This window comes from Drosophila biarmipes, chromosome 2L, assembly GCF_025231255.1.
Source record: "Drosophila biarmipes strain raj3 chromosome 2L, RU_DBia_V1.1, whole genome shotgun sequence".
Classification (NCBI taxonomy): Eukaryota; Metazoa; Arthropoda; class Insecta; order Diptera; family Drosophilidae; genus Drosophila; species Drosophila biarmipes.
In genome coordinates this window covers 21,690,876-21,717,400 of record NC_066612.1, presented here as the reverse complement: position 1 = coordinate 21,717,400, position 26,525 = coordinate 21,690,876, and the positions used below count along the sequence as shown (strand labels likewise).

The 26,525-nt window shown below is 42.9% G+C and overlaps 1 protein-coding gene across 2 annotated transcripts in view; it reads right to left on the bottom strand.

The window, feature by feature from the left end:
- Window positions 1-2,282: 2,282 nt before the first annotated feature.
- The window catches only part of LOC108034047 (protein nubbin), a 42,097-nt gene continuing 17,854 nt past the window's right edge, over window positions 2,283-26,525 (bottom strand). Inside the window, exons 3-6 of one of the 2 annotated variants that reach the window (XM_017108796.3) lie at window positions 16,306-16,836; window positions 7,288-7,332; window positions 3,174-4,920; window positions 2,283-2,964 (exon numbers count right to left, since the gene is read on the bottom strand). In XM_017108796.3, the coding sequence (XP_016964285.3) occupies window positions 3,284-4,920; window positions 7,288-7,332; window positions 16,306-16,836 (2,213 nt within the window). In that variant the 3' untranslated portion in view covers window positions 2,283-2,964; window positions 3,174-3,283. Of the gene's footprint in view, window positions 2,965-3,173; window positions 4,921-7,287; window positions 7,333-11,080; window positions 11,778-16,305; window positions 16,837-26,525 lie in introns of those variants that run through there. The other variant, XM_017108794.3, reaches the window with a different exon arrangement.

Below are 26,525 nucleotides of genomic sequence, written 5' to 3'. Positions count from 1 at the left end.
AAAACTAAAGACATTTACATTCAAGAAACTTTATTGTATATTTTATATAAGGTATTTTTAATATAAGCTAAATATCTAAAACTAAGTCGTTTAAGTAGTTCAACAACCCAGTTGTTGACTCCCCGTAGCTTTCTGCATATATCGATGAATCATATTAATTTTTTAGCTCGTCCAATGGCATTCCCCACCTACCTCTCACAACTCCAAGTATTGGCCTTCTTCAAAAAAAGCGTAGTATATCTATATATGCAGCAATGAAATAAAATGTCTAACTAAAAGTATGTGGCAGAGGCAAGTTCCACAATGCATATTCATTGACTCCGTGCCTCGCTGGCCTCCCCCTTTTCCCATTTTCCGGGCTGGAAATGCCAACTGTGTGCTGAACTGATGAATTAAGCAATTCCAACTAAAATGCAATGCATTGCAAATTTTTCTGTTTATTTTTTAGTAGTCGCAGCTCGCGACTAGAAAGTTGGAGAGCAACCATAAAGAGTCAGATGAAATTTATGCCTCATTCAGGTTAGTTTTGATGTCTTTGATGCCACTGCATGACAAGAAGACAGTGCCGCAAGGGGAGCGCAGGTGTTAAGCCGTCATATCGGAGATTTAAATGGAATAGCAGGGGGTGGTTTCTAGGCGACCCATCACCTTAGAGCTATATTTCCGCAACCTCCGAGCCGGTAATTAAATGTGCTTTAATTTGTATAATTCAGTTGATTTAAGCATGTAGAACTTAGGCCCGGACTTGGGTCCCGAATGAATATTCAAAATTTTGCGTTGCTTAGAAAGTTTCCTGGGAAATGCCAATTGGGGGTCTCGAACTCAGACTCAGGCTCAGTTTTAGATGCCCCCAGGGGCCAAATAGATTTATCGCAGTCCAACTACAATGTAAGCTGTGCGCGCTAATGGGGTTTACGAGCTCCAATTTCCTTATATGCAAATTAAGGCTCCTCAAGAGTTTCTTTTGGAAGCACATAGCTGGGCTGAGCCACTGAATTCCTGTGAAATGGTCGTCGCTTGTCTCGTAATTACCAGCAATTTTCCATGAATTTATTAAAATTAAGGGCAAAGCAGACAAAGCCAGGCTTAAGTGCCCAGGGCTAAAACATCGCGTACATCCCAGCCCCATCCCACCCTACTCCAGGCCCAACACCAAAGACAAGCCCAACGCTACCCATTCCGTTTGATTCCATCTGACTACAAACAAACAGACCATAAATAGTATAAATTTCCACATGACACGCGATGATTATGCGCTTTCCATGCAAACAAGTGTCTGCGGAAGGGCGGCGGTACGAAAGTACCGGGAGGTCGCTGGGAGGGCATCTGCATCTGCTTTCAACGTCATTTGCGTATATGTCGAGCTTCTGCCCTGCTAATGGGTACAGTAGGCCCCAGCATGTCAGGAACGCACTTCTAACATGAAAAAGTTATTTACAGACCTTTTGATCTAAGGAAATTCAAGAAATAACAAGAAGACCTAGTTCCTCTTTAAAGATCCTACAACGCTTACTTGATAATTGAGAGAAAACCAAGAGGACCAAGAGAAAAATGTTCAAGCAAAATTGCGCAAAATGTAAAAAGGATTGTTTTTAACGAATAAAAGTAATTGATTTGAATTATAAATCTTCCCTCTAAAAATATTATTTGCATTTTTTATCCTTACCAAATCTAATTCACCCATTGTTGAATGCCACTAATTTTTTACCCCGGATTTCTCCTGTGCTTTCCACTTGCCTACTCACAGAGATAGTAAACAATTTTTAATTGCTCAAAGCTGGAGCGACAATGACAGCAGTCGTCGTTCCTCCAAATCGCGGTGAATTCATTTTGTTTTGTCGGCTTCCCATTGATAGTGTGGGCACTTGAAGTGACCCGGGCTCGCCCCTGAAAGCCCCAGGAACCTCGTTTCATGTGGCTCATCTGCATGCTGGTATCTTGGTCATGAGATCGAATCGGTCCAGTTGCCGTACTGCGGGTGTCTGGTTCTTATTAGCTCTGCACGCGCTTCCCCTCAGTTGAATTCCATGAATTAATTTCAGTTTTGCATGTTGTTATTTATTAAAATTTCAGATCGCCTTTTGCCGTCTCAGACACTTGCGATTCTTCGCGAGCCCTTTCATTTGCGCCGCGGAGCCAGTTTCAGAAACAAATTCCTTCTCTTGTGATTGATATCTTTGAGATATTTCGGTTTTGTGGAACAGAAAAGGAAATAAACAGACCAGCAAACACAGATCCAATTTTTAGAAAAGTGGGTTTGGCAAGTAAAAGACTTTTGTAACTGTTTTGTATGATAGTTATTTTTATTTCATTGTGAGTTTTTCATTTTGCTTTTTAGTTATACATTTAAAAATTCTGTAAATGTTTTCTTGTTTTTTTTTCCATAAATTCAATTGGTTTTTACACATAAATACGTTGGATTGAAATAAATGTTTTTTGTGTTAGTTTACTTGCCCATAACATACAAAGTACAGCTAATTTAGGTTTATATTTTTTCCATTTTTTTAAATTAAAATTAAAATCATTCAAATTGATTATCACAGTATTCACGCGAAAAATAAATATGCTTAAAACGAATCTACTTTTTGATGTGGATAGTGTTTAACTTTATAATTATTCGCTAGGAATTCTTTATGTTGACTTTTAAAATTGTGCAGAGACTGTACTTAAATATTAGTAATACACAAACGCCACATAAACTCATAGGGAAATCGAATTTATTGCTTGCTGGAGCAAAAATACCACTTCCTTATGAAGGTCAAAATGTTGGTGATCAAGCGAACTTCGTTGGCATTTGTTAACCAGTTCACTTGAACAGCAATATTAAGGATAGCCCTTCCAAAAGAGTTCCATTAAAATAAATACCATTAATAGTTAACATAAGCCATCCCCATTTTCTGTAGGAGATTATACCTATCTGTATACAGAATTATGCTAGTATTTGATGTGTTTGCGACTTTGAACCTGCAAGATAACAAGCAAATTAAGAGATGGTATTAGTAAAGTTGTATTGATAATTGTGAAATAACCAGTAAAAAATGTAAAGCATCTTTAAAGTTAGAAATCAGTAAAAGTAGAATTTAACCAAATTTAATTTAGTTTAATTAAATTTAAGAATGAAATGGCTTACATTACTTTATATTTAAAAGTATTGTTCAATAAGAAATACACACCTGCTGTTGCTAAGCTTCCCTAGATTTCTTCCGCACATTGCACTGCCTTCGTCCCCAATCGAGACTTCCCTACAGCCTAATTCCGAACGCGATCCTTGACCCTTGACCCCTTAATGCATCATAAAGGAGGACTCGTCGTCATCGGCGCCCGTGGGACTGTCCAGCGAGGGGTTGATGCGCTTCTCCTTCTGCCGGCGGTTGCAGAACCACACGCGCACCACCTCCTTCTCCATTCCCAGGCGGTCGGCCAGCTGGGTGATCTCCTCGGAAGTGGGCTTCTGGTTGGTCAGGAAGGCCTTCTCCAGGGCCCCGCGAATGGTGGTCTCGATCGAGGTGCGCTTCTTGCGGCGACGTCCGATGATCTCGGGGGTGCTCACGGTGGCCTGCAGGGCGGCAGGGTCGAAGACCCCTCCGGTGGCCTGAATGGTGCGGTCGGCGTCGTCCAGCCACTTCTGCAGCAGCGGTTTCAGCTTGCACATGTTCTTGAAGCTCAGGTTCAAGGCCTCGAATCGCGAAATGGTGGTCTGCGAGAAGTCGTTGCCATAGAGCTTGCCCATGGCCAGACCCACATCGCCCTGGGTGAATCCCAGCTTTATGCGCCGCTGCTTGAAGGTCTTGGCGAACTGCTCGAGCTCCTCCAGGTCGGTGGTCTCCTCCGGCGAAGGCTCACCCGCTGCCCGGGCGGCCGCGGCACTGGCCACCGTCTTGGGCTGCGGAGTGGTGGTGCCCGGGTTCATCTGGGTGCCACTGGTGGGCGTGCTGGGGGTCAGCATGCCACTCAGCTTCAGACTGGCCGTGGAGCTGGGCGGAGTGATCTGCAGTGGGTGGTGGTGGTGCTGGAGGTGCATCTGCTGGGGTGAGCTGGCCGGACTGCGGATCGCAATGGGACTCCTTGAGGAGTGCGGTGTGGAGCTGCGCGGCTGCTGCTGCGAGGTCATCTTGTGGTTCAGCTGCAGTGGCTCGTCCTGCTGCCTCTGCTGCTGCTTCTGCAGGGCCTGCAACTGCTGGGTGGCCTGGCCCAGGGCCTGCAGTTGACTCTGCATTAGGAACTGGGCAGCTGCCACCTGGGCAGTCAGAGCCGGATCGTCCTGCGCCAGCCCTAGGGAGCCACTCCTCAGCAGCTCCATGTAGCTGTTGAACTGCTGCGTCAAGGCCACCTGACGCTGCTGCAGCAACTGCTGGAACTGGGCGAAGTCCTGCGGCGACAGGGAGCCGGCCAGCAGAGGATTATTCATCCCCAGGCCGGCAGCAGCCAGCTGAGCCTGTGGGGAGGACATCCCAGGAATGGCCAGCAGGGGCGAAATACCACTTCCCATTGTGGAGGCCACTGCGGCGGCTGCTGCCGCTGCTGCTGCCATGGAGTTGGGTGTGCTGGAGCCACCCGTGGGTCCCAAGACCGGAGAGATCATGGGCGCCACCGGCGAGGGCACGGAAATCACCGGGACCGGCGAGCCATTGCCCGACTTCACCGAGTTCGCCGGTGACTGAGTGCTGTGACGACTGTTGTCGCTGGTCAAGTTCAGGGCCCCGCCATTGGCGTCCTCGTAGTCCTCCTCCTGCTTGAACTGGTGGTGGTTCAGGTGGCTCAGGTGGTGCGGGTTGTGGTGGTGGTGGGCTGGGTGCGGCTGCAGTGACATCAGCTGGCGCTTGGCCTGCTGGTGGGTCAAGGACAGGGCAGGACTCAAGGGAGATCGACAGCGATCGCTCGAGGTTCCAACACTCGAGTTGTTATCGTCGCAATCGGAAGCTGTAAAATAGAGAGGAGTTTACGGGTTAGGACAGAGAAATAAAAGGCTAACCAAGTATAATAAAGATAACTTATACGACCAACTTCTCACGGAACACCCAAAACTCTTTCCAAGCCAAGAAAGGGGCGTAACCAACTGGCCAAGTACCATGGAAAATGGATTTTTCCATCCTCTCATGCTATGCAAAATGAGTCACCATGCGGGTCCCCAAGCCTCCTGACCATTTCCCATCCGAGTGTCCTTTTGCATAAATTTAGCATAGGCCACACGAGCGTTTTGTATAATTTTCGTTCAATTTCATAGTCCGTTGGCTTTCGGTTTCGAGTGAAAGCCTTTCACGTGACCACCCACCCACCGCAGTGGTTTTATTATGCGAAAATGTCTTCAGCTCCTTTCACCCCCTTCGAGCCCGGTCCATAGTTTACATAGTTCCACCTTGACATCAAATGGAATTCTCATGTTTTCTTTTCATTTTGGCTGACGCTTTTAGCTGCTTTTAAGTGGCATTTTAGCATTTCAAATGGCCAGGCCAAGCGATTGGTATAAATTTGCTATTTGTATGCATTTTATTTATACAGCCAGCGAAAGGGGAGGCGAGAAGGGTTTCGGCAGAGGCCAATTGATTTGCAATAATATTTAAATACAAGACGAGTTCATTTTTGAGCTAAAACTGCGAACTAGAAGCCCAGACTTCCTCCCTCGTAAATGGCAATCAAAGGAGCTAAGCCCTTTGAAGTGGCCCCTGGTCTGTGCAGCCCGAATCTCGCATCCCCACATTCCCAGACCCAAACCCAAACCCATTCCTATTCCCCTTTCCATTCCCCCAACCAATTTCCACATCCTGTCCACTGCAGGCAATTTTTGCATATGTTTGCCCGGCTACTTTATGACTTGTGCTCGCCTCCTGATGCCTGGTGCCCGAATCCTCAGCCCCCATGGTTGGTGCTTGGATGCTACGTGAATTTGATGACTTATTCGCCCAAGTGGGCGACCCACCGACCACATGGTCATCCTTTTTACATATGCGACCGAACCCTGGCCAGGAATGATTTTTTCCCTCCTTCTCGGACGGGCTACGTGCGTCCATTTGGTATTCAGATGATGTGCAAATTCGATTTGTATGTGTTGTGTGAATGGCTTTGGACACAGGAGGAGTGCAATGCTTTTCGAAGGGGTTCCCCAACATTGCTATCTTGGGAATCACGTGTAAATCATAACAGGGGATACATAAGACCTCGGATAGTACTTTTTGTAGGGATATTTGAGAAACAAGAACTAACTTGTAAGGAATAATGTACGGAAATATTTGTAGTTGTAAGGAGTCTCTGTAATAAAGGGATAAGGTGAAACTTGAATACTCGAGCCCCTTTGAGCGCGCCCCTGTTCCATTTAGCACAGCCAATAAAAAAAGCCAAATGGTCAGTTTGACTGCACATTGAGCTACCCCAAAAGCGCTCCCACATACGGGGGCCGGCATAACGGAATAATTTTTGCATAAAATATATGTAAATATATATGTTCCTGTTCGTGAAAGAAATCACAGCAACTGTGTCCAGTCCCGCACACACAGCCACGTTCGGGCAGACAGCCTCCCGCACACATTCGAATTCAAATCAAGCGAAATGCTGTCAATAATGTGGCAAAAAAGGGGCCAGAAAAGGTTGAAGTTGGTTTTGTTCGAACCGTGACTAACGAAGTCCATGAAATTTGAAAAGTGTGAATTGCAAATTGAACGCAGCCTTCGCCGAGGAACGAGTTATGAATAATAATCGAAGGCCTCGTGAATCTATCAAAAATTTATAGTGCACCCGAGGACCGCCATCCACAGTGGCTTCCCCGCCCCTCGGCTTAGGGAACAATTAGGGGGAATTGACAGACCCAATTGTCACCTCAGAAACTACTTAAGGAGCTGTTAAGTCGAAACACCCATTTAATAAGACATCAAAATCAACTTAAGACGCCCATTCCCCTTCCATTCTCGGCTGAATCACAGCCGAAAGGGCTGTGACAAAAGTTTTGACAGGCCGTTGTGCGAGGGGATATCCTCCCTAGGAAGCAGACCAACCCTACCTACCATACCACATATATGGCATATACCCCATAAACCCAGGGCCTAGCGCGTGGCTGGCGCAGGCAAGGGTTGATATTTTGATATTCCCTCCGGTTCATTGTCTCTTTGTCGGACCGAAAACATGCGAGTGATTTAGTGAAACCAAAGCGCTGGTGTAGCTGGCCCAAGCAGATGTTCCAGACCAGAAGTGTGTGCCTATGCATACACTGCGTCCCTCCGAAGTGGACAATTCCCGTAAATCGTTCTCGGACAACAGCTGATGCTCTAAAATGGGAATATTTAAGAAGACACTTACCATTCGATTGAAGTGGCGACGGCGACCGCGACAGGCGACTGATATCTGGAAAGAAAGGGAAAACACGAATTTTAGACTGGCTGAATGGAGACCACTTTAGCTGGGAGTAAGCAACACACGTCGCGAGCATAAAATGGAAAGTACAGAAAAGTATTTTCCTGAAGCAGCGCCCAAGTTTACGATACACAAAATCGATACCGATATACATTCTAAGTCAGGACTGACCAAATGGCCAGTCCAGACATCGACACCGCTGCCTATAAAAGGATATTTTTATGGACCTTCCTCCAGGGGCAGTCGACATGGAGCCGCAGAGGAGTTCAAGGAACACCTGGTCCGATACGATTTGAATTTCGGAGTTGGGAGCGGACAGCATTTGTTGTGCTGCATTTTGATGTCTGGAGAAATTGAATTTCGTTTGGTCTCGCTGGCTAATTTACGAGTGCAGTGTGGGGAGCTCTCTGGAATGCATTGCAAATAGAGTGCACTGTACGAGTATATTTGGCTATTGTACGACACTCGGGAATAACCATTTCAAGGCTTCCATTAGCAAATGGAATTATTTTAGAATTAAATTATTTATTGTAAAATATCTCAAGTTGTTAATTTAAAATCCCATTGATAAACCTCCTGATATTTCCGTTTGACTTCTTTCTTCTCCCCTCGAACTCGCTACCTAGGATTCCTGTTGAATCAGTGTGTCTGAAAAGGATTTCTTGCCTGTCGCCACCACAGTCTTCCCTCGCTTCTGGCACGCTCCTGTCGCCTCTTTGGGCCACGCCTTTGGCCCGCTAATTAAGCGGCACAACTGCTGCCAGTTCGAGTGGTGCATGTGGCATATGTGCCGATCCAGAGTGCACACATCGGTTCGAGTTAGGTAAATGAAAATTTTACAAAAACCCGGCGTTAAAATGCCACATAAATTATGTAACTCGGAGGTGGGGAGCCCGGGAAATTCGACACCCTCGCGCGTGTCCAGCACGAGTGAAATGAGCAGCATTTGAATGGCTTTGAGAATTTTACAGTTTTTGGCAGAGAAATTGCGAAAACCGCAGGACACTGGCCACCCCCAAGAAGAGGCGGCTGGGAAATAAATAAAATTTTAGAGAATCGCCCAGCGGGGGTGGCGGTTTATGTTTATGGCGATGGCGATGGCCGGGGGGCAGAGTCGGATTCATTGGGCTGTGTGGCGCGCACAATTAGTCAATGACCTCGGCAGTTGGCTGGCTGGGGGTGGCTAGGGCCAACACACAGGCAGTCCACAACCGACCATGTATGCTACATGGTCATCACGTGCGCAGACCGAGACTGACTATCGATTGAGTCGTCGTCGTCGTCGTCGTCGTTGTTGGCGGCGGCGGAAGCTGCGTGTCTTGAACTCTTGACCCCTCCACTCGGCGGGCTTGGGCGCTGGAACCCCGAAAAGTAGCCGAAAAATAACATAAATAAATAAAATAAAATACAGTGGAACGAGGGGAAAGCAAACACAATGTGCGTGCTGCTTGGCCTCCGTCCTCGCCTGTATATCCGTAGCAAAACAAAACTAGCAAAATCAGAATGAGAGAAAGCTTCCAGTGCGGCGAAATGAAAGCTTGATTACAGGATTCGAGAGAGTGCGAAATCAATTAGGAAGGGCCTCCTTCTGCTCACAGGACCAGTGTCCTCAGGACTTTTCCAACTATAGGTCGTACCAAACGTTCCTTCCCCTTCTGCATTGCAACTAGAACCCAAAAGGCTTTCTGCTAAAACTAAAAGCAGCCAATTGTGGTCTTAGAGGATTAAATACATGCTAATTATATTCAACTGGCCTCTGATATATTTTGTATGCAATTCGTCTGGGGCTTAGGTTCTGATTCCCCCAAAAGTCAAACACATTTGTTTACTACTTAGCCTGCATTACAAAACAATATTCGATGCATTTTCTGTCGATTTCCGCCCGCTAATTGTAAATCTTAGTCGATACTCCATTTATTTCCTTTGGGTTCCGAGAATTTCCCATAACAAGTTGAGCCAACGGATCCACGCCCTCTTTCTTGATCGGCTTTTATAGCGGCGATAGGTGATAAGGTGGTATTGTAGAGCAACAACAAACAAAAAACGAAGAAGACTGCATGAGCTCATGGACAATGACTAAAAATAATGTTATTATTCAAGTTGGACATTGTCGTCAATTGGCGTGGCCGTAATCGGCCAAATATATTAATTTAAAACTGATTGGCGAACCAGTATTTTCGGCGGGCCCCGACTAATTTATTAAAATCACCAGAATATGACGATACTTGTTTACTTTGAGAGGTGGACTTCTTGGAATCTTTGAGTATTGTGCAGGTGTGCAAAGCGTTACTTCGCTCTGGGTTTTGGCGATAAGCGGTCGCGATAAGCAAATCGCAGTGTACAAGGTAAGTAAACGCCCATAGGAATATCATGAGACATATATTAGCTATCGTTAGTTCTTTAGATTAGAGGAGCCACTTGCGTCACGTGCTCGAAACGGGGACCGAAGTACTCCTGCCCGAAGTAGTGGAAATTTGTATAGCGTGAAAAAATCCCCGCTTTTATCACCGTCCGTCTATCTCATTAAAATGTTCCATAGTCACCTGCTTATCTGGCGACTTGTATTCGCAGCCGAACACCGAGTTACTCACGATGCGTTCGTCAGTTTTACATAATCAATCATAACCCATTGCAAAGTGCCCGTCTTGAGCCCGTACCACTTGGTGCACCTCAAGTGCGGCTCATCGGAATTATTACGCATATTTTCCCCCTACAATATTTGTCATCGAAATGCGCTTTTTATTGCCGCAATTGCTGCTCTTCGAAACGATAATTGATAAGGCAACAAATTAAAGTATTGTTTACAACGGCCAAGCGGTTCCATTGAGTGCCCATCGCCACCAGTATCGGAGCCCCGCCATCGCCGTGCCCATTTACATGGTCACATTTGTGGGCTGGTTGTGCAAGAAATGCGTCTTAATAAATATTTTATGGGCCGGCTTTTGCAATACACATTTGCTAGATTTGTAGTTCTGTAGCCTGGCACCGCCGCTTTTGAGACCCGTCTTTAAGTGGGTCGCTGGGAGTTAATATTTATGGCGGAGGCACCTGGGCCGGTGTTGTTTTCAATAGCCAGATTGCAGTTCTCTTTGTTCTAGGTGTTGGGCACTGAGTCTTGGGTTTTGGTATGTGCAGAGCACCTGACTTGGCAGTCATGGTAATTTTCACGAGTTCTGGCTTAGTAATTCAGTGGGGAAAGGCAGACTTTGCACAAGCGTTTGGGAAATCGGAATTAGTTGGGCTTTTTGTAAAGGTTCTCATCGAGGACACGGATGAAATCAAATATTTATATTCGTTTAGTCCTTTTCACTTTCGATTTCTTCTTCTAAATTTAAATATGTATATTTGATACAAAAAATGTGTGTTGTAAGGGATTTAAAATAGATTGAAGAATTGATTAAGTTGAGATATAAGTTAATACCAGTTAAGATTTTACATTTGAAAACTTTGCAAACTAAATATTTAATACAAGAAATCAAGTTTTACACGGATCGGTATAATTGTATGAAGTTTAAAGGACAACCGTGCCTAGAATAGTGGGTGTAAAATATTACACATTTAAAGTTAAAATATTTGAAATGCCAATATACCAAATAGCGATTCCCCAAAAAGTGAATTGCAGGTATGCAAACATTAAAAGCGTTTTGTGTCATAAAAAGAGTTAAATAATTTGTATAATAATTTGTTAGAACAAATAATATTGCAATGGCTCAGTTTTCTTCAGAGAACATTCACTTACATCGGTTCTGCATCATGTGCACGGCGGCCTCGCGGGCGCTGGTCGGTGTGGACTTGAGCAAATCGCGCTTCAAGGAGTTCTTATTATCCTCGGGACTAGCGGTGTGCCAACGTAGCTCCGACATAACCATCTTCACAACTCAGTAGTGCAAATGCAAATGTATATATGCGATATGTTCAGCGGTTAATGAGCACTATAATGTCACTAGCACTGGATTGTAAACTGATTGTTATTTGGCTGCTTGTTTATGTTTGTGTTTTTCTGGAAGCGCCGCTTTCGTGTGGACGCGTTCGTGTCTCGTGTGAAACTGACAACAGAGAAGCGGTCGCAGCGGCAGGATAGCTCCCAGCGAACTAACGGATAATCGCTCTAGGCCTGAATGTTTGGGTTCCGTTCTGATGATGATGATACGATGATGATGGTCTCGTTCTCTGCCTCCGCTGGTTCTCTCTTTCTCGCTCTCTACGGGCGTTCTCCCTCTCCCTCTCTGTCTCCCGCTCTTTGCCGGCGTTTGAGATTTTGAGTTGAAAACTGGCGTGTTGTTGCACCCCTAAAAAAGCGCTAAGGGTTGATTTGTCCTTTTTTAACCCACACGCACAAACCTATAAGCACGGGGGTAAAAAACCGAGTGGGGAAATGGTGGCGTATACTTGATAAAAAACGCGATACAGCGCTCCACACGTTTAACTGGTTCCACTTTTGCGCGTCGACTGCAGTTGAATTGGAACTTGGGGCTTAGGCAGAATCGCAGGCAGAGGAGAGAGAGATAGAGAGAACGAGCCCCAAATAAAGCTCTTCATCGCATTCGCTCGCTCGCTCGCTCTCTCTCTCTCTCGCTAGCATTAGAAATGCGTTCCACACCAACACACGTTCAGAATCCAATTGGAGTGGAGAGGAGAAGTTCTTGGGCTCTCTCGAACGCGAGTAAATTGTAAACTAACACACACATTTTATGCGCTTTAAAATGTAGTGTGAGCGTGTGTGAGTGGGGGGCTACCTCGCTTGTGGTTCGCTCGTGGGCTCCATTGTTGGGCACGTGTGTGCGCCAGTAGATGTGTGTGTGAGATGCGTGCGCTTGTTTGAGGCGGGGCTTAAAATTTAAATTTGGCTTTCAAATGGCAATGGATTTTTTATTCGGCCCCCGCTCTTTGGAGCCGAATGTGTGTATGCATATTATTTTATGATTGGCGAGTCAAAAACGCTGCTTGTGTGTGTGTGTTCCTGCGCTATGTAAAAATATTTTAAAGCTGCGTCGACGTCGACTGCAGCAGAGCCCCTCTCCCCTCTTCGAAAAAAAACTCACTTTATATTTGCAGCATTGTCGTCTTCTGATTTCGCTCTTTGTTCTGGCTCCCGACTCCTCTTCGCTTCGCAATTTTATTTGCCATTCATGTATGCACACATGTGCGGAGCCCCCTCCCCCCAAAAACGAGTACCCCCTCCACACACCCACTTCCCCTCTGAAAGTTGGCATCGCCTTCTTGAGCTTGCCACCCACTTGGCAGCATTTTCTTTTCCCTTGCTTTTCTTTGCGTTTGTTTCTCGCTCCTGCCAATTTTCCTTTCTCCCGTTTTTGTTGTTTTGTATGATTTGTTTTGGTTTTTGCATTTCCTTCGAAAGGAAACGATATTTGTGTTCAAAGCGATTTTAAAATCAAAAAAACTAAACAACACAAAAAATAAAATAAAAATAAAAATAAACAATAAAAAATAAAAGTAATAAAATATAATATTAACTTAAATCTCAATAGCGTGCAATTAAATACTTCTATGTCCAGCCCGAACATAAATTACTCTTAGTTTAATTTTAGTTTAATTTGTATTAATTAAATAAAGAAAAGCATAATAAATTCAGGGACGTTTTAGAGTAGCCGTGAACTGGTAAATCGAACACTGAGGTCAACTTCTCTGAATTTTTATATGCATTTGGAAACCAAATGTTTTTTGTATTCCCAGGAACTGCGACGACAAACAAATTATAATGAAAAAGTCAAATTTTCAAGGCGAGTGTAACAAAATCTTTCCCATATATAAAAAACTAGCCCAACTACCTGACCAGCTCAGAGGTGCGCATACATTTTTTATGCGTAAATCGCTTTGTTATGAAAAGAATCATAAAAAATTGTTACAAAGTCATAAAAAGTCAAAAATTACAAACAGGTAAGAAGGAATTATGTGAGCGAGAGGGAGTACCACTCAGAGGAGCAGTCACTCGGTCCTGACGGGCGTTTAACGCTTCAATCAATGATAGCCACCTAGGGTTCTGTTCGGTTTAGTTTTCCTTCGGCTTGAAGGATTTCGCGCTCTAGCCGTCTTTTTTACGACGCAACTGGCTCGATTTCCACGTAAATCATAAAAAACATTCGATACGTTGCTGTTTCAGGGTACCGAGTCGCTCGAGTCAGTTTAGCATTCAGAAAGTCGGGTTGTTAGCCAGCATCCTGGTTCTACATGTTAATTAGCCCAAGAGGTATTGGTGCACTTCGACTACTGGTCATCCGCTCTCTCACGTTCGCAAAGAGCTGTTAAAAAAAGGATTTCTGGGATGCCCTGCTGGGTACTGAGGGCATTATAGACAAAACTGAGTTTGAAAAATATGTACATAACACACTCCACGTTAGTATTTTATAGAAACTTTGCCAAATTGAAAGCCCACACCGCAAATTTCTATACACTTGTAGGTCGTTCGCATGAGAGCATTGTTTATCGCATGTTTCTGATTTTTAGAAAACATAAACATAATTACAGCAATAGTTAACTGAAATAATTTTTCAGTCCATCCTATGGCAGCGATTTTAATCAATTCAATTCGTTACATTTAAAAATTTGACAAGATATAGGATCAAAATCAAACTAAAAAACGGTTTTATTGCTACAACAATCCATTAAAATAGCGTGATGAAATCGTTTTCAGTCGGAATTAAAATATACAGTAGACAATGGATTAAAAAATTAAAATTACTTTCATTTCATCGCTTTCAAAAAGTATTTTCATTTTATCGGGGGAATTTTCTATCAGAAAAAATGTTCAACGTTTTATTATTAGTCGGTTTAATTATTAGTAAATTGTAGAGATACTATCTTATTTCCATGCTGACGCCTTAATTTTTGCAGGGTCTCAAGCTGTCGAGACTGCTCCTTTAGTTCGGCTGCTGTTGACTTGCTGACCGCGTGACTTTTTTATTTGCGTGAACTCGAACTGGTGCTATGTGGCCTACTGTGCGTGTCCATAAAAAATATCAAAACTATTTGTCGGCTCGCCCGCTATCTCCTTCTCTTTTCCGGCTTTCCCGCTTTACCCACCCTTTCGCTCTCACCTCACACTAAGAGACGTCCTTGCGGCCCGTCGTAAAAGTAAATTCGTTGCCGAGAATTACTTAAGTCAATGTAGGCAAAGATCATAAAAAGGCAAAAAGTCCAGAAGAGTTGAACCCGGCAAACAACATTTTTATTGGGGCAGCCGGGAAATATTAAAAACAAAAAAAACGGAAAGGGAATTTTCGGTACCCATTTGGAGGGTACTTGGTAAATTGTTTGAGAAAATAATGAAAAGTGAAATGTCTAATGAAGTCGTAAAGTGTTTTGGACCGGCGAACATGTTGGCATGTGTTTGTATTTCAGTAAGATCTCCTTTTTTGGGGCTTGTTCTTGTGGGTTTTCTGATTTTTAGATTTTAGTGACTTGATTTACGGGAAAAGGAAAGCGATAGTAGGGGTAAAGAGATAGTTTATATATGTTCGGGAGCGGATGCTTAATTTTTTAAATGCATTACCATGAAATTAAGCTATGAAAACTTTAGCATTACAAATTTTCATGACTAAAAACTCCCTTTTACAATCATTTTGGCACACATTTTTGAAAGTCATCTGCCCTAAAACTATATTCTAGCACCCTTTCAGGAACTATACATTTTGGTAGAAGAACTCACCCCCCGTTCAGCAAGAGTGTGTGCGTTAATTAAATTTGTCCCTCATTCTAATCAGCAGCTCAGCATCTCCTAAAATCCGCTCACAATTTCGCTTGAAACTAAGGAAATTTGAACTGAACTAACTTGGGGATGGACCAAAGAGGGTAGTACTTCTGAAAACGGGGAGGGAAAAGGAAAAGCTGCAGTAGCCTGTCTTTGGCCCAAAAATATTCATTATCCCTGGTTTTTTACATATCTCCTATGGCAACTCCGATTCAGCCTTTGTCTTTGTTTTGGGTAACATGATGAAGCACTGAATCATCGATGTCGAGGATGACATTCAATGACATTCTCTGATTCTTATTTATGTCCTTACAGAAAATTTCGACCGTTTTTTGGGTATAAAAGAACAGAAATCAATTGCGTTGTCTGCCTACCTCGATAAGGAAATATGTCTTAAAAAACACACTATAGAGGCTAAACAATTGAATGGCAAGGAACATGCTACGGTACTTTGCTGGCATTTGACACCCCAAACAGTAAGGCGCACATCGGCAGGACCCTCAGGTAGAGAGTACCGGGTCCTGAGATATGCATATACGAGGCGTTTACCTACCCCCAAGTGCAGTTTTTTCCGCTTTTTTATGCAATTTTTAGCATGAAAATTTGAGTTTCCTCCTGTTTGCCTAGGGGTAGTTAGGGAACTTTCTCTGCGTTTCGTTTTTTGGGAGTTTTATAGCGAGTTTCCTTAATTGCGTTCTTTCTTTTCCTTACTATTCCGAGTATACCTAGATCTCCGATTGTGGTTGCTAACGGTTTTGATTTATTTTGCGCCTTTTTCACAAAAAACATACTCTGTTCGTGAATTGTTTTTGGGACTTATTTTGCGGAAGTTTCCCACGAGTTTTAGGGTAAGAAAGCGGCAATTTTTCTGCATGCCGTCAGATGTGATCAGTTGCAAATATTGTTTTAGGATAATTAAAAAGAAGAAAATAAGGAACAGAAATAATCAAATATCGTTATTTAAAAGCATAGACTGATCAATTTTGATTTCAAAACGACAGATCCATAAGAACTTATAGGACTATACGATTTTTCCCGCGTTTATGTAAAAGCTTGTATACTTCTAATCCTATATTTCGAGATTAAAGATTTAAGTTAATGAAATTATTTACAATAAATGTATGTAGGTTAAAAATATTATTTTCCGCAAATAAGTGTTTTATTAACCATTATCGCTGATATATTTAGACATAGTCTGCTCTTTTAAAGATCTTCTTAACTTTAATTTCCATCGCATCAGTTCCTTCTCTACTCACCACTTGGCTCCTGCAATTTCAGGCACTGCTCTAAATCTCGCACATCCTTGCTGGCATTGTTCAAGTGGCCATAGAAAGCAACTGCTGCTCCGGTCAGTTCCAGGACCTTATCCTTTTTCTCCTCCTGTTCCTCCCGCTTTTCCTGCTCCTCCACTTTCAATTGCAGAGGCGACGAAGCATTGTTGTTGGCAATCTGAGCTGGATGCAGCCGTTCGGCTCCTTTATCCTTTGGCTGCTCAACATATTCATCACACGATTGCAACTTCAATTCGAGCGTTAGCTTCTTGTCCTGCGTCCTCGCCCCCTCGTCCTGTTCTGAAGGGGGCGACGGGGAGGGGGAGTGGCAGGACCCCCGAGTCGAGGAGGCGGGGGAAGACGAGAGGAAGGAGCTGCCGTGATTTGCGCTGACATCGCGCATATTTGTGTCAACAGCAGTCAAAGTTCCATCTTTGTTCTCCTCGGGACTCGTTAGGACGGCTTCGTTCGCAGCCCCGGCATGTTGTTGGCTTGGCCCGAATTTAAAGTTGGCAACTGCAAAAGTGTGGAAAAAAGATTATAGGATTTGATTTTGTGGTAAAAAGCCTTCAGTGAGAGGAAGTTAAAAAAATTTTCGAGAATATTGTGATACCTATGTTCATCACAAATATGATAGATTTAAAAAGATTATTTTATTCTATTCAATAAATATTTAAAATATATATTATATATATATTTTGGAATACATTTTTTTGCCTTAGAACATTTTTTCTGTATAAAACAAGAACTCAAACTACAAAACAACGTGAGTCACGTCACTTGAACGTACTCCATTTTTAACGCCTATATATTCAAATAACTGCCAGCGAACCAATGGGAAACACACTTCGCTATCTCTGAAAGGGTTGAGTTCGGGATTTACATAAGCCCATCGTTATGGAATCACAGCAACCCTTTTTATGACTCACCCCATTTGAATAAGCTTCTCTCTCTGGTGGGCCATAAAAAGGGGTTGATTTACATAAAAAACGGACGGGCGGTGTCGGGCCTTCATTTTAATATTTCCCCCAGGGGTTGAAGGCCCAATACGCACACTCCTGGAAGTATGCTGATAACGTCATATATTCCTGGCTTTTGCTGTGGAGAAGTGTTGGGAGGGGCTACGCCGGAAGGGGGACTCTTAAAAAAGCAACCAACCGGGCACATTTCATTGGCTGAAGAGCCCTCACTCGGCATGTGGCCCAAAAGAACGGGGAAATATGAAAAATATTTTCACGGCAAGGCGTTGAAATGTCTCCGGGTAACTGATGCTTGAAATAACGGCAGGACATCGCCATCATGTGTTCAGTGAGCTCTGCTCCTGTTGCTGGGTAATTTCTGCGCTCAGGAATGCCACTAAAAAATGAGTCACATGGATGGTTTTCAAGTGTGAAAGTTCTCTGAGGGGAAACAAATTAAAGGGGAAATCCTAACCGTTCGGAAATGTGTGATATTTTAAGTAAGGGAAGGCAAGCTTAAGATTTAGGCTTGTAACATGCTTAAGCAGTTTAGTTGAAGAGGCAAAGTCATTAAAATCTTAAATTTTGCAATCCCTTTAAACTAGCTTTACCACAGAGAAAAGTCTAATGAAACCGCCAGGGGCTTTGTCATAAGACTTTCCATTTGCGCTTCCAAGAACTCCCTTTCACCTAGTTTTCTATCGCAAAGTATCCGGGATCAGCGATATTTCAGGATTTCGATTTCTCGCTTCAGCAGGCAAATCCCTGCCTGTTGCGCAACCTGAAGATCTTAGGAAAAGGTAAACTTCTGAGGACAAGCCGACAGGGATATAACAAGGACAACTGCAACTACAAACGAATTGCAGCATTCAACAAGAGGCAACAAAGAGGCTAAAATTATTAGATTTTTTACCGTTTGACAGCGCATTTCAATTGCACAATTACGAGGAAGTGGCAGCACCGAGAAAGGGAGCCTCCTACGGTCATAAATTGCTGTCAGCCAGGACTTTAATTGAGGAGCTATCGAGGAGAGACCTGCCGAGATCGATGTCCATCCATCTCTCCTCCTCCCCCGAAGGCCAGGTGTAGTCCCGAGTCAAAGGAGGTGTTGCCGGGGTCCAGAAGGATTCTGTACCGCAATACAGGAGCAGTCGCACCATCGTCGTGGGAACTGCACATTGCGCAAAGGACAATGGATCGCGCTCACCTAACCAAGTGCAATTTTGCCTTTGTCCCATGGCAACTGCACCTCACCTCACCCGCTGCGATTTTCGGCGCACAAAGTGTAACTGTAACACTGGCCGAAAAAATTGAAGGGAACCCGGTTCTAGACAATAGCGGATCTGGAGAATCGGGAAATGATGATCAGAGCCCTTTGTGATCACTTGGCTACGCACCAAAATAAGCGAAACAAAACGGCTGCACAATGGGCCAAGTGATTATTGTTGCGACTTTTGCTCTTTTGTGTATGCGAAACGTGGATTTATTGCTTCTCCTATTGCGACTTTTTATACGGTATCTAAGGTATTATAAATATATGGGTGGTACATTCGAGACAGCGGGAAACATGGGCACCATTTTCATATATTTTATACAATTTAATATCATTCTTCATTAATTTTTTAAAAACGTTTCCTCGAGCAATATTATGTTTACCTTTCTACACAACTAAGTATCCCTTTTTCAAACGTCCAAAAATCTAGTAAGGAGTCGCGTTACCTGCCATTCTACGTTTATATAGTTCTAATTTTTCCCTAAAAAAAAGTTGGTTAACGGATTTTTTGTAGATATCACTTCTACTCTTTTGAATAAGCTTTGCATACAAACATTTGCGCAGCATCACGATGAACAGCGTGATGATGAGCCCAGACGAGATCATCAAGGCAAGTCGCACTCTATAAGAACCAAAAGCGACACGTGGTGCTCCCAAAGGAAACCGTCATGCTGGAGGAAAAGGACTGAACGGCAAGACATCGCCCGGAAGTGGGTCTGGAAGGGTTCTCAAATCTCACAAGCGCAGTGGAGCCTTTCAGAAGGTCAAGTTCTCTCCAGGCAAGGCGATAGGTGGTGGAAAAAGACCCATTATGAAACTGTTCAATGAAAGTGGGAAGCTGAAGAGGGGATCTGTGCACTACGACAGCTTTGGTAACTCGTTGCAAATAAAATTGATTTTATTTATTTTAAACACGTCTAAAAATTAATTTGAAATTAAGGCTACTGAAGAACAATAAATAATAAAAATACCTATTCGATTCCAACTTTCTCTTGCTTCCATGATCTCTGTTTTGTCATACACTTGATCTGCTTCTCCTTTTTAGAACCCGCCCAAAGCATGTACGCTTTCGAGCCATGCATAAAATACACTGGCAGCAAATCCTCGGAGCTCGGGGTTCATTTAAATAACGGCGCGCTCTGGTTAATGCGCTTTTGGCACGCAACGCGGGTTTTTTTGCATACACTGAGCACAATTAGCGCTTATAACGCGCAGTGCGTTCGCCCCTCCGCCCCTCGTCTTCGTGCTGGACGCCCCCGCTTTTTACACGCCTTTCTACACTTCGCTGCTTGTTTGCATAAATTTCGTGCCAGGCACCTGGGCCCCTCGCCCGCCGCCTTCCTTCCACACTTTGCATGTGCAACCGCTCGAGACGCCCCACTTGCCTCTCCTTCCCCACCGGCGGCTCTGCGTTTTTGCGTTTTGTAATTGCAGTTATTTGGCCCAAGTCGCATTATAAAAGCAAACATCAGCGGGCCGCAAAAAACGGTCTTAAATTGCGTAAATTCACTTTAAACACATATTTAATTTAATTTTTATTTCTATTGCTGTAGCACCGCTGCAAATGAAGTGAAAATGTGTGGCAAGACCATAATTATAGGGGATTTTCAATTGCTGCCAGTGGAAATCATAGGCTAAGGTTGATGTGTTTGAAACTATAAGGATAAATAAATAATTCAGTTTCGTTTAATTGAAAAATAATGGTTTTTCATGAGTGCCTATGATTATTATAGCTCAAAAATTTGTGAAGATTTTTACTTTTCTGTAAGAGAAAAATTTCCTTGATCTACGATTTTTAAGTGCCTACTTTATTGCCAAAAATACACCCATTCCCACGCTTCCACAGTACCCGCAAAATTTCGTCATATTTTTAATGGGTTTTCCATTTTACCCAGTTTACCCATTTTTTTATAATTTAAAACCTATGTTTTCCAAGAAAACACTCGCCTTGATGCTGGTGGTAATAAAATCCTTTTTATTTCGGCTTCAGAAAAATACGTTACGAAAATGTGCAAAAACGGGAAAAATGAATTCAAGAGGTTAAATGTCACCTAAGCGGATTCGATTTTCATTTTTTGTCACCCTGAGATTTTTCGGGCAATTACTTGCCGATTTTTAGCAGATTTTTACAGATTTTGAGCGCGCAAAGTAAGGAGGAATTTTAATGGCAGCTGCTCGTGACGCACTAAAGGGGTGGAAAGGGGCGACCATTAAATGTGGGCATGGCTCTGAAATGCGAAAAAATCAAAACCCATATGTACGTGAATTTTCAACCCTGTTTTGCATGAGCATGAATGATAAGCAAAAAACAAAGTTTCGAATCTCCCGCGGGCCAATAAAAATTGTTTGAAATAATAAAAAATGGATGGGGTGCGGAGGCTATGTATCGGAAGATATATCACTGTGATCATCGCAGAACAAAATCGAAAGCAGCGCGTGCGGGGAAAAGATGCGCCTTTCGCTCGAGTCCTTCGCCCGAGCGTGCTGCGCATGCGCGCCTTGTTTGTTATTGTCCCCGTTGTGTAACCCAATCCCGGATCCCCGTAAGGGTTAGCGAACGAGAACCCCGCTCTAAAATTGTTTCGAGTGAGTCGCTGATGGGTTTGAAAACGGAGAATGTTTTGTCGCCGTCGCTAAATGTGGCGGAACTTGCAGCTTCCAGTGGCAAGGCATCGCATTTATCATCATTAAAGGCGGCTCGGCACACGCATATCGACGTCGATCGAATATCCTGGCCGGGATCCTTTCACTTTTGTGCCAAAGGCTTGTGGCCACTGCGGGTCGCAGCTGCTCTCCCTCTATTTGTTTGGAAATTAAATTTGACATGCAAACATTTTCACATTTTCCCCTTTTTGGTTGGGGGTGTCCCATATCCTGCGAAAGGATTTCGATTTCTCTGGGTCCTCAATTCAAATTCGAGCTGTCGCCGCCGCCTTCCTTGTAACACGACACGCGGAGTGAAAGTAATTTGCGACAAATTTCCACATTTTTCATTTCCATGTGCACACACACACCACAAAAGTGAAAGCCATGCAAATGCCTTAACAGCTGTTTTCGACTGGCATGCGGCAGCCGACGAAAATTTGTTAGCTAAAAATGTTAACAAGCGAAATTAATGAGCCCTGCTACATGAACAAGAAAATAATATTTACGTTTCCATTTTCCAGCAATTCTTCTTTTTCAGAGCAAAAAGTTATAAATTTATATGCTTAGAGGAGATTTGTGTCACCCGAATAATTATGGGGTTGCCGCGGGAGAAGGCATTGACACTATTGGCATATAGTATTGCATAAAATATGTTGCCATAAAAATATATATTTTTATACCCTTGCAGAGGGTATAATGATTTTAGTCAGAAGTTTGCAACGCAGTGAAGAAGACGTTTCCGACGCCATAAAGTATATATATATTATTGATCAGCGTCACTAGACGAGTCGATCTAGCCATGTCCGTCTGTCCGTCCGTCTGTCCGTCCCTCTGTCCGTCCGTTGCTACGCAAACTAGTCTCTCAGTTTCAATCAGTTCAATCTATTGCAGGTAGTATATAAGTCGAAACCAGCCGGACCGGACAACTGTATCTTATAGCTGTCATAGGAACGATCGGATAATTCGTGGGAAATAATATGAAACGAATTATAGCTTTGGGGCTTTTTGACATATTATCTTATAATATTGGGAATATAAATTTTTATATTTTTAAGAATTTCGAATTCAATTTAATAAAATTATTGATTATTTTTTATAACTGCAAGGGTATACAAACATCGGCTTGCCGAAGTTAAATTCCTTACTTGATAATTCTGTAATCTAACATATTTGTTTAAGTTAAAAGAGTGTTTTGCTGCCTAAAACACCATTCCTTCATTTCATTATAGAACACAATTTTTCAAGCTACGTACACCTAACGACCGTTGGTCTACTGATGTCGACCATTTAGTAAACGCAGTGCCTGCATATGCGATCGTTACTCATATGTTTATTCATTCCTTCGTTTATAGGGAATGTATCAACCTGTCTCCGAAAATTGCACTTTCCAGCTCAACTATGAATCCCCAGAATAATAGCCCTGAATGATGTTCCACTTAGGAACCCGCACAAACACTTTCCCATGCAAATTCGCCTTAAGGTGATTTTGCATAAGATTGAGCTGGAAAACATCCCTAAGAAGCCTGGGAACATTTTGTGGGATCCTCGGATGAGGCAATCCCACCTGCGAACGCATGGAAAATTGCAAAACCAGGTAGTCAGGACGCAAGGACAACTTTCACTAGATTGCCTTCCACTTGAGCGGAGATTGCTGTAAGGAGTACGAGAACCTTTAGGAACCGAAACTCATTTCGCATTATCCTATTGATGAGTGCTCATTATTATTTATTATTTGTGCGCTTTGAATATGCAGCAAGGTGTGTCCTGGGTCGTGGGAATGTAAACAAGTCGCCCGTCTTGGGGAAGTTTTCTTCTGATCTTGTGTTTTTTTTGCAAAGGATTTTCCTCAGTAGTGCGCTCCCATCACTTGCTGTGCCTTCCATAAATTAAACGAAATTTAATTGTATTTCGGACAAAGTGAAAACCCAGGAAGGGAATTGCCGGCACCCTTCCTCCAAGATGATTCCCATCTTTTTGATGTTTGAATTCGATTTTTTCTACCCGAACGGATATTGAGCCAATGATTTTATTTGATTGTCTGGGGCAGTCGGTCAGTGCTGCAACTGGGAAATGGAAGACACGGAAGTGCACATGTACATAAACCAAATAATGCCCAATTGTCGAGGATAAAAGGCAGTGCAGGTGTCCTGGCAGCTATACAGATTTCTAATGTATTGGATTTGGATATCTGCAAATTGACTTACAAAGTCTAAATAAATCAAGCAATTTTCAATACAAAATTCGCTTATAAGGATGATGGAACTTTCTCGAATTTATATTTAATTTTCAGTTACTGAAAGACCTTAATCCGTGTTCTTGGAGCATTGAACAATCTGTAACTCAGCTGGCTGTCTCTGAACTCGAAATATGCACAAACATTTTGCCCCACATTAGTCATGGTAATTGCTAGCAATAATTGCAATAACAATTAGTACAATTATTGCAATTTACTTTGCTCGAGTGTGAGTGTGCACTGGCGTAGATGAGTTTCTGTTATTTTTAATTTGCAAAAACAAAACTAATTATTATTCGCCCACTTTTTAAAGCCGAAACAGCCGGGGTAAACTATTTGAATTTCTTTACAATCGCCTCTGGCCCCGTACCACCGTAATAAATTTCAAATATTTCCATTTCGCTTTGTTAGTTGCTCGAGTTTCGCACTTTTTTTCCCATACCACACGCAATATTTGTTCCCCTCTTCCTCTGCCACAAATTTCCATATCTTTATGCAAAAAAAAAGAAACTCGTTGCACTTCATAAATTTTTTAACTGGCTTGGGCAGCAGAACCCCTAATTAGCTTTACAGTTTTACTAGGGATGCGTGCCACATTCAATCCGACTAAAAAATAAAACAAAGAGGCAAAAACACAATGCGAAAAATCATTGAAAAATGCTTTCAACTTTGCCGCTGCTGAAATGTGGCAGCCAAAGATCAAAGTCAAGGATCAGAAATCTCGGCTCTGTTCTTGTCTTGTTATGATGATTTCTTCGGCTGTCTTCTCATCGTCTCAGTTAGCCAATCCATCCGTCCATCCAGCCAATCCAACCATCCAATCCATTCATAATAATGCGAAAATCGGCAACAAAAGTTAAGAAAATCAAAAGCGGCTGCGAAAAAGAGCAAAGGGGGGCAAGGCAAAAAATTTTGCCCAGCTTGAAACAAAAGCCGCTAAACAAGTCCGTTTTGAGGCCCCAGCACCACTTGGTGATCTTCTGACAGCGTTAAACGAGCTACAGAAAAAACATTTTTCTCCGCTTTGGGTTGACATTCATCTTGGACTCAGTCTCACAGTTCGAGATCCCGAACAAATCCCAGGCTGTCTCTAGGCTCGATTTAAAGCAAATTGACAATGAAATTTAAAAAATGTATGCATAGAAATGCTGTCGGACCAACTGGTAAGATCTCCACGTTTGTCAATATAATATTGGTTTCATTTATTGCGAATACATTCGGCAACAGTACGATGTACAGTTTATTTTCACATTGGTTGTGTGAGAATTTAAATGGTATTTAGCGCCATTTGAAGGCCCACCCAGAAGCCTAATATTAATAATTGCCAAGAGTAGCTATTTACACTTGATTAGACTTAAGTTAGCCTAGATGATCCACGCTGACAGTTAAAAAGGTAACGTTTGGGAGCAACAATCAAAGCTCAAAATGTACGCAAATAAGGCAAAGTTGTAATTTTTCAATCGAATGAACAGCGTCCACTACAATCGCATTTTCGCTGTAAAACGCACGCATATTCGCAGTCAGGGTTACATTGCCAACGAGCTGGCTGCGGAGGGGGATGGGTAATTAGCATGCATTGCGATTAACATATAATTAATTGTAGGTAGAATACAAAAAAAGTGCAGCAACGGCAACAAATTATATTCCCCTGCAAATTGCTACAAAAACAAGAGAGCTTGCAGCCAGAAATACAACAAATAATTATCAGCGAAGGCATCTAAGCGGCGATCGCATGCAAAACACATTCCCTGGGTGCAAAATATGGCAGAGAACACGAAAAGAGCGCCAAAGGTGACCTGGGATCATCGGCAGAATAAATACCCTTAGTGGGCAATACAAATTTGAAGAAATACGTTGAGAAACAAAGGGTTCAATAATCCCTTTTCGGATTTCCTTCGGCATGTCCTACTAATGTGATGTAATTTCATATAATATTATAATAATAATATAATTTACTGTTTTGATTAATAATTTGAAGTGCAATTTAAGGTACAGAAGGTCATATCACTATTTTACTAAAAACACTTCTTTCCATATTTCGTGACACGGACTGAGATAAAGCATTAGATACCCGCCCATAAGCACAGGGTATTTCAGCTAGCAGCAGGTGCAATGCATTGCGCACTAATTAGTTGCACAACAGACCGAAAAACAACAAAAGATACGCAAATATTTGTTGCTGATTCTGCTGCCTTCATAACTGAACCGAGCTGAACTGAGCTTTTGTAGTTGAGACTTGGGCCTGAAAAAGCGGCGCTGTCGATGCAGCATTTGTCTGCAGGCGCATAACAGTTTGTCTCGGCAAAAGTTCAATTAACGCATATTCATAGAGAAGTACTACCAGATGAAGGGAGTTGTAGGGGCGGGGGACTGAGGGGACAATCCACTTAAGCGCTCAAACAGGCCAGAACGTCTGCGAATCGAAAGACTCAGGCAACGAACTTCTTGCGTCTTCGTGGAGCTGGCATGGGCGGAGAGATAGGAGCCGAGGGTGATCATAGCTGGAGCAAGAAGTCGGTTTCCAGCACTGTGGCATATGCAAATTTCCCTATAAATCAGCTGAAATCTATCGATACAATGCCATATTTCTCTCTCCAGCTGTGACCGCGAAATGAAGTTTTCAACAGCAGTCGGGCCAAAAGCGTTCAATTAGCTGACCCCGGGGGTGCCACCAGCCACCAGTTGGGGCAGGCCAAAATGCACTGGAAAGATTTTGGTTCTTAACAAACTTTATTTGAGTCAGAAGATGTAAGTGACAGCATTTAACGAGATATGAGGATACATTATTTTAACATCTTTGGCAGACTGCACATTTTTAATCACAAATATACCTTTGTTGTCATAGAAATAAAAGAAAAGGTAACTATATTTTGTTTAAGAGGCGTACTTAAATTTTTAAAGCTGTTCACAGTGCATTTATATTCCACTAGTTTCGCCGCTGTTTCGTTTTCCATTTTATTGTCATTCTATATTGGCCAGCAACTGCATTTATATATTGGTTATTGCCTCTTAAAGGTGGCACCCCTCGTCCACTTCGACTAGGGCCGCACTTTACCTGGGGTAATTAGCAAATGTTTAATTATAGTTCACAATT